The sequence below is a fragment of the Myxocyprinus asiaticus genome, chromosome 7 (assembly GCF_019703515.2).
Source record: "Myxocyprinus asiaticus isolate MX2 ecotype Aquarium Trade chromosome 7, UBuf_Myxa_2, whole genome shotgun sequence".
Lineage (NCBI taxonomy): Eukaryota > Metazoa > Chordata > Actinopteri > Cypriniformes > Catostomidae > Myxocyprinus > Myxocyprinus asiaticus.
Genome location: NC_059350.1, coordinates 2,193,631 through 2,202,073, shown reverse-complemented (window position 1 = coordinate 2,202,073; position 8,443 = coordinate 2,193,631). Strand labels below are relative to the sequence as shown.

General features: G+C 39.3%; 1 protein-coding gene across 1 annotated transcript; it reads right to left on the bottom strand.

The window, feature by feature from the left end:
- Window positions 1–1,173: 1,173 nt before the first annotated feature.
- Window positions 1,174–8,372, bottom strand: LOC127443596 (histone chaperone asf1b-B). The gene is made up of 4 exons (XM_051702268.1): window positions 8,231–8,372; window positions 6,189–6,304; window positions 5,720–5,896; window positions 1,174–2,450 (listed from the first exon to the last, which is right to left on the bottom strand). The coding sequence occupies exons 1-4, from the start codon at window positions 8,337–8,339 to the stop codon at window positions 2,259–2,261; spliced, it is 594 nt and encodes a 197-aa protein (XP_051558228.1). The 5' UTR covers window positions 8,340–8,372; the 3' UTR covers window positions 1,174–2,258.
- Window positions 8,373–8,443: the final 71 nt, after the last annotated feature.

Sequence of the window (8,443 nt, the reverse complement as noted above, 5' to 3'; positions counted from 1 at the left end):
GATCTGGAACGATTTCACCGTGACACCATCTGACCATCTTAAATACGGGACAAATCGCAAATCAAAAAGTCCTGTATTTAAAGATAAAATGATGCGTCCCGTATTTAATCAATACGGGACGCATCATTTTATCTTTAAATACAGGACGATCCCATATTAACAGGACGGGTGGCAACCCTATCGGCTACCGACCATCCAGCTCTCTAGATAAGTTCCTCACTGTAGTGATAGACCGATATATCGGCCAAGCCATTTAATCGGCCGATATTACGCCATTTTTCAATTATCGGCATCGGCCCATAACCGTGTTTGCTTGGCAGATTAACAGAAGTCTTAACTTTCCAAAATCTACCAGTATTTGTCAAAGGATTGCCAACATTTTCTGTTTTCAAGTTTTTTTTTAAGTTTATGCAAATGTGAGTAAATATTGTATAAAATAAGCATTTGTTTCACTTTCGAAATTTTGTGTACATCTGATTTGCTGCTGTTATATTGTATTATGTTTATCAGCATTTATATCGACCATCCTCTCTAGATATCGGTATCGGCCATTGAAAAAGCCATATCAGTTGGGTTGGCACATTGGTGGATTTTTTGTGCTAATCAACATTGTGTATCAAATGCTGTCGATTGAGCTTAACCTGGAATATTCCTTTAAACGACTATACTTTTTAGTGTACAAACACCGAGCTATATCTAGCAAATTAAACATTCTAAATGTAGAAATGTATATAAAATTTCAATGTATTATCTAGGCCTGGAAATCAAAATGTAAAAATTCCCTGATACTTCCAGGTTTTCCATGACAGTAGGAACGCTGATGTTTTGGGTGTGTAAATGCAAGTCATTCATGTTCTGACATCCATAACCTAGATCTCTGCTTTCACAGCACATTAGATGCCAGTGTGTGTCCACTCGGTGCGGACCGTCGCCCTCTGACCCACAGTGTGCATATTTCCAGAACCAGATCAGAGGATAGAGAAGAGAGGAATGGAAAATAAAACTCAGAGATGATGGAGGGATGAAAGGATGAGAAGTTGTCTGATGTGATGTGTGGATCAAAGTGCCATTTCTAATAGCTGTTGCTTAGCAACATCATAAAAAGACAAACCTAGGGCGTGTGTCGTTTAGAAGAGCGGGAAAATGGAGAAACCCAAAGATAGTTTTACAAAAACAAAAGTTATTATTTATTAAATCCAAGACGACTTAAACATCACATCAAAAGAAAAAAGGCAACTTAGACACCAACCAGACACACAGGTTAAAACAAAAATGACCCTTTAATCGGAAAAAAAAGAAAACTTCTCTAAATAAGGTCACATCACAATAAGCCCTGGTGTTTCCTACTTGGACAGAAACACAGTTGGAATTTTGACGATTCCCAACATATCCGAGTTATACAGTATACACCCAGAAAAGGTGCTTGATGGTGTCTGACTGTAATGCATCATTGAGTGAATCTCACAAAAACAAGTCTAGGAAAGATTTCACCCCTAATATATTACATTGGTGTCATGACAATTAACCACATTTCCCCCTCAAATACTCATTGCTATAAGGTAACCTTTTATCATTTCTATACGGAATAATGGTAATTCCCATTATTCTTGATAACATTTCAGGATTACTAGATTATTATTAGTAAAAATAACAATAATGTAATTATTTAAATCAGCATGAGCTAAAGGCACAACAAGCAATCCTGCCATGATGCATAAATACTTTACGATTTAACATCTAACGTCTTCTCAGTAATGATAATGAGATTTTTGCATTACGCTAATAACAACTGAAGAGGAAAATGTGCTTTATTGTAATGAAAATAAAGTCACAATGTCCTAAAAATAGACTAAACCGAATTTCTTTTTTAGTTTTATTTTGGGGTTAAATGTGACGTTTTCTTGACAAGGTTTCGTGAGATCCAACCCCACTAGTCATGGATCCTCCATTAGGAAAAGGACATGTCCATGTTTGCTGGTGCTGCAGATGCGGTTCCCTGGTGTCCAGGATGGAAAGTGCGACAAGACGCCTGTAAAGTCCTACAACTTGACCTGTTCAGGTATGGTCTCAGACCAATAAGTGCCAGATTGCGGTGAATGTATATGAACGTGCGTGTATGTGTTGAATTACACCCTTACACACAGCTGTATTGGCAAATATGATTTTGAAGTCCAACTGTATGCACGTTTAGATGAATAAATACTAAATAATGTTTATTTATAACCAAATGTGTGTATGGAAGTATGTATGTGTGCACTCTATAAGCAGTCCATGGAGTTGTCAGGCATGAGTCCGAGGGGCGGGGCTTTGCCAGGCATGGAGGTTGGCGGGAGCATGGTGTTGGGGGCGGGATCAACATTCTCAGAATCTTCCATCTTGTCCACCGTTGCTTCCCAGTTAATGTGGAAACGAGTCACTCGAGGGTTTGATGCCAAGATGTTCCTCTGCAACTGCAAAACATAAAAAAAAAAAATTCATGTTCAACAAAATGAATACCGTTTAAAAAACAAAATAATAACAACACACTGTTCACTTTAATCAAGAACTTATTTTATACAAATAATTGCGATTAACACTTTAATTGTCAGTTTTGTTCATGAAGCTTGTAGTATAAATGTAAAGGAATATTCCGGACATTGCTCGCGTCTGGTGTAGACAGGGTGTAAGCCACAAGATGTAAACGTTATACGTGTAAACATAATTTTAGTGCGATCAAATCGTTATTAATCTTATCTGTGTGAAGTTATGTACAATACCGGGATAACAAGGTCCCATTGTCATGGCAATGAAGTTGTAATATTGGATATAACTTTACACAGATAAGGTTAGGAAGCATTTTTATCACACTAAAATACTGTTAAAATAATGGCTTTACTTTTTAAACTTGCGTATTTTAGTGTTTATGGACTGGTCCCATTCATTACCAAGTAAGTGCCTTACTGTAACCGCACAAAGTTTTTTTTTTTTTTTTTTTAACATAAATGAGGGACGAGTTGAATTTTTTTTGTGTGTGTGTAAATCAATATTATGCTATAAATGCGGTTAATTAATCTCAATTTGTATTGAACCCAGAATATTACTTTAATCCACATACACATTAAGTAGGGTTGTTTTGATACCGTAAAAAAAGAAAAAGTGTACGAGTACCGATACTTCCTTTTCGGAACTCACCGATACCAATACCTGTTTTTTATTTTTTATTTTATTCCACATCAACAGTTTATTTAAACTATATCATCAAAACGGTGTTTAAATAAATGAACTCATTAAAACTTTAATCAAATGAAATTAATAAAATAATATTTGACAAAATTAGAATATTAACACACACTTCTTAAAAATGGATGGTTTTGGTCCACTTTATACAAAAAGCCTTGTTTATATTTTCATGCTAGTGTGGTGCGAACCATTGCAGAGGTGTTAATACTTTGCGGGTCCTTCAGGAGGAGCTCTGAGTGCGGTACCATTAAAATAAAGTTTGCAGTTTAGTTCACAAGCCGTGTTTCCACTATCGGGCCAAATGAGGGCGTGCTAGTGCCAGTTGTGTTCCCACCGTCACTTCCGGGGCTTCATCGTGCCTCCTCGGGGCTTTCTCGGGGCCAACAGCCTTTGGCCCGCCGATTACCCTTAGGCCAAACAAGGCCAACCAGGGATTAAGGTGGGTTCAACGTCAAAGGCGGAGTTTCGCCGAACTTCCCTGTTTGTGTATCCAGCGCACAACGGTACAGGTTCGGGAAAAAATCCATTGGGCACAGTGCAAATCCGTTAAAATGCCCAATGGACACAGCGGTGCCCAAAGAAATGACTTTCCATGGTTCGGTGAACTTTAATAGATGGTGTGCTGGAACATCGTCCCGCTGTTAATGGAGAGACCACTCGGGACACTATGGCAGATACAGTTGCGAGTTGTCTACGCAAACTTATCTTGCGGTTTACATTTGATATAAACTCGATATTCTAGATAGCATGAAACCTCAGCTTGAGCTTCCCTCTTGCTTGTGAAATGGACGGGGTGTGTGACGTTGGCACCGCAACGGTGTATTAAGGGTGGGTTTTTGGACAGCGGTACGGAGTTATTGGCCCGATGGTGGGAACGCAGATTGATTTTGGTCTTACGGCTCGAGGTCTGAGGCTATTGGCCCCGTCTAGCCAGTTGATAGCCCTGGCCCGATTGTGGAAAAGTGGCTACTGAGACGGTCTGAGTTCATTTGGAGTGCTCACAAAACATCCTACGGCACCGGGAAGAGAGTCCAAAGAAATGTGCATTTCTTGCAATTCTATATTCACTTAAAGTGCACTTCTTTGGATGGAAATTTTAATTGTAATTTTAAATGCAACATGACTGTGGTTATCTTAAATGATGAATGCTGTTAGATCAAATAAGCAGATATTATCATATTGATAATAAACATATCATCAATATGGCTCACTCACAGCTGTTTTACGTTTTGTTTGCAGGCATCTCCAGGACAACGCAGTCTCACTCAGATTAAATTGTAACACACAGGTGCGCCATTACCATGTTAATTACAGACACCAACAATAGGACGCTATGACTATCCAGTCTGGCTCAACACTCTAAAACAGTCCTAACACCCGATCTACACTGGACGCGAGCAGGACATCACGATAAATCTACATCAGTCAAGTTAAAAATCAATGAAGCAGAAATAACAACTTGTTTTGATCTTCCTCAACAGATATCACTGATGATGTTTCCCAGACTGCAAATGATTTTGTAGCATCTCTATACTTGAAAGCAAACCGTCTCAAATGTGAACTGCATCTTATTGTACAAATACATCAAGCTGTACAAATATCTTGATGTCTTAACAGAATTAATTCATGAAAATATGGAATTCTGTAACAACATGCATGATGGCAGCGGCCCAGAATTGCATAGCAGAATTAATTAATTACAAACGATACTGGACAATAAACGGCAGCCACCTGCCTCTTTGATCAGGCCCGCATCAAGATATTTAAAATGCAGCAGATCTGCGTTTCCCAAAATACATTTTCAGTATATAACATGAACAATGTGTATTGAGTGTTCATTTCAATTTGTATTCCAGTATATATAAATAACCCATATTAGGTATGTGCATGAGTAATTGGCTAATCAAGTAATTATTCTTTAACTAACTACTTGACTAGTAAAATACCATTTTTAACTACACACATTTTTTGTTGGCTCTGTGTGTGTAACACATGACCTCAAGTTTGTAACTCTTTGCTAAAAGATACCAATGTTCAATAAATAGTTATTCATTCATATTAATAATAATCTGAAATATTGCCGCAAGCAGCTATTTTGGGGCTAAGCACCAAAATGGCATGCACAATGTACTATGCATGACCCAAACAATGTACACAGGGGATATGATGAGTTTGCAAAACAGGGATGGTTCATGAGTGTGGAGTTCAGACCAACAACCTTTCGATTACAAGTTTAGAGATTCAGCCACTGCATCACCCTGCCACAACTTTGATATTCGCCAAAGAGACATATATACCCATATAAACCATATCTGTAACTCCCGGAATGTCGCATTCTCACATTTTGTTTTCAACATAATCTGTTTGGACTTTCATTAGATTTGCCTGCAATCCACAGGGACGACTCAAACAGACACGAACACGCTAAAACAGGCTTAACTAGAGTCTGGTATAACTGATACCCAACAAGAAAGGGTCTTTTATGCCATTTGTCTCTTACCTGTGTGTAGTTTGGCTTGACTGGTGGATTTTCCCGCAGCTCAGGGTCTGTATACTCATTGTTCACATAGTAGCCAATGCGAATGAATTCTTGTCCGCGATAGGTGCATGTGATCAGCACTACGGTTACGCCCACTGCATCACTCTCAGGGATCAGTCCTGTATTTGGAGCATCCGCCTGTCAATCAGGTAAACAGAGAAAAAAAAATGCTGTATATTTTGTTCCTTTATTAAACATTCTAGTGTTATCCATGCACTTCACTGTTCAAAAACAAATATACATTTAAAGATGTACTTTCTCAATGTATCTCTAGGTGGCAGTGCTTGGCAATGTATTTGCTCAGAGGGTAAAAATGAAATGCATATAAAAACCTCTTGAGCTCTAATAAAAAAAATTATATATATTTCATATACTGTTCACTTTAGAGCTGAGATTTGGATTAAGGAAGAAACACAGAAACATTTCACACCTGAAATACAAACATGTGTCTGCCTGCAGGAACCGGGCCGACCAGAACCGAGTCTAGAACCTGGTCGTACTCCTCACTCTCTGCAGATCCCACATAGATGATCTTCCACTCTAGATCTGTGAGAAAGTCATTGAGAGATGAGCAACTGCAGTTTGTAACAACATACATGGAAGACGTTTGATATCTCACATTTGATGTTAAACACACAAGCTCATTCTTATACAATACAAGATGTGATGTTTGCGAGTAAAGTATAGAGTTGGAGAGCACACCGTGTAAGTACCAATTTCAGCAATTTACAACATGGCCGAGTCTAAGGGGCGTTAGGGGGGCAAGATTTTCAATGTGCCCCTCCAAGTTCCGGTTGGATGGCGAAACGATCAAGAGGGCTCCCCTTCCCCAATCCTACGAAGAGACGAGCACTTTCCCCACCAAAAGATCAAAATACCCCCCAAACATTGCATCCTAGTACCGATGTTGTGCCAAATCTGACTCCCTGCCAGATTCTTACTCCCCGCTACCTAGTTGGTCCCTATCCCTAAAGCCCAACCCTAACCCTAACCATAGTAGGGAATCATTGGTCTCTATCCCTAAAGGCCACACCTACACCTACCCCTAACCATAACTTTACCAGGGAGTCAAAAATCGGCATGACACCAGTGCTTATTAACAGCTGTGCACATACTTAGATTAAGAGCCATCTTCAAATAGGGCAGCAAAACTTGCCAAAACCTTTTCCTGTCTGCCCCCTACTACACACAATTTTAACAATTTAATTCGGATATAGGGTAGGGTACAAAAGGGGCTAAAGGCCGCCCTAAAGAATATACAGTATATATTTTTGGAACACTATGGTCCTAAAGTGCCCGACGTGGTTTTCTGTTGTTGTAGCCCATCAGCCTCAAGGTTCGACATGTTGTTGTGCATTCAGAGATTATATTCTTCTCAGCACAATTGTACAGAGCTGTTATCTGAGTTACCGTAGCCTTTCTGTCAGTTCAAACCAGTCTGGCCATTCTCTGTTGACCTCTCTCATCAACAAGGCGTTTCCGTCCGCAGAACTGCCGCTCACTGGATGTTTTTTGTTTCTGGCACCATTCTGAGTAAATTCTAGAGACTGTTGTGCGTGAAAATCCCAGAAGATCAGCAGTTACAGAAATACTCAAACCAGCCCATCTGGCACCAACAATCATGCCACGGACCAAATCACTGAGATCACATTTTTCCCCATTCTGATGGTTGATGTGAACATTAACTGAAGCTCCTGACCCCTATCTGCATGATATTATGCACTGCAGCCACACGATTGGCTGATTAGATAATCGCATGAATAGATAGGTGTACAGGTGTACCTAATAAAGTGTTAGGTGACTGTATATATCGTTCCAAAGTGTACTAAGAAAATATATTATAAATATTTATTTAAAAATATACTCAGTACTTGGGGTAAAAGTCAAGGTCCCCAGCATGGGGCAAAATGCAGCATAGATATAGGGGCAACAAGAGGTCTTATAACACCAAATACTGACAGTTATTGAAACACTGTTGAATTAACCACATTGAACAAAACAGAAAATCATTAAGTCATTAAGTATTCTCAAAATATATGTGAACAAATATTTTTTTTGTCACCATGCATTGAAATCACAGATCAGCATAGATCACTTAGTTTTTGGTAGGAAAAATTAAAGAAATAAATAAAATCAAAAAAACTTTTACCACAGTTGTATCCAACAGAAATTATAACTGGAGAATATTCTACACTTTATAAATGTCCTCACAATGGCTTTCGCTGTTTATTACATCACGTACGATTTGACCAATCGGGGCAGCCATAATCATATCAGCCACGCCCTTATGTACTATCCGACCAATCAGGGAAGGAGGCGTGGCATTGCGTTGTCACGGAACTCCCCGCCGGCGCCAAAATATGGAGCGGCCCGCGTCAACTTCAATAACACCGACAAAAACCGTTTCCCGCTTAAATCAAAGTTAATATTCCTAAAATGTACACCGTTTAAACTGGCGATAATGTGTCTCACCTTCAGGTAGATCTTCCATGCACTCAAATGTGATCTCGAACTGGAAGGGGTTTCCAAAAGGACTCGGATTGTCCAGAACAGCCACATTCAGCACCTGCACTTTGGCCATGATGGTAAATAGTGTGTAAATCTGAAGTGTGAAAGGCTTCAGAAGGTGATCTTTTAGGTTATTGAAGAGTTTCACACTGGTCAGAGCATCTTGAAGAACCCGTC

Bases quoted from the DNA above. Each gene is read 5' to 3' on its own strand.
- LOC127443596 (XM_051702268.1), bottom strand. From the start codon at position 8,339: ATGGCCAAAGTGCAGGTGCTGAATGTGGCTGTTCTGGACAATCCGAGT. The intron at 5,897-6,188 runs GTGTGAAATGTT...CCTGATTGACAG, and splicing joins GACACATGTTTGTATTTCAG to GCGGATGCTCCAAATACAGG. The intron at 2,451-5,719 runs GTAAGAGACAAA...TATGTTTTGCAG, and splicing joins TCAAGCCAAACTACACACAG to TTGCAGAGGAACATCTTGGC.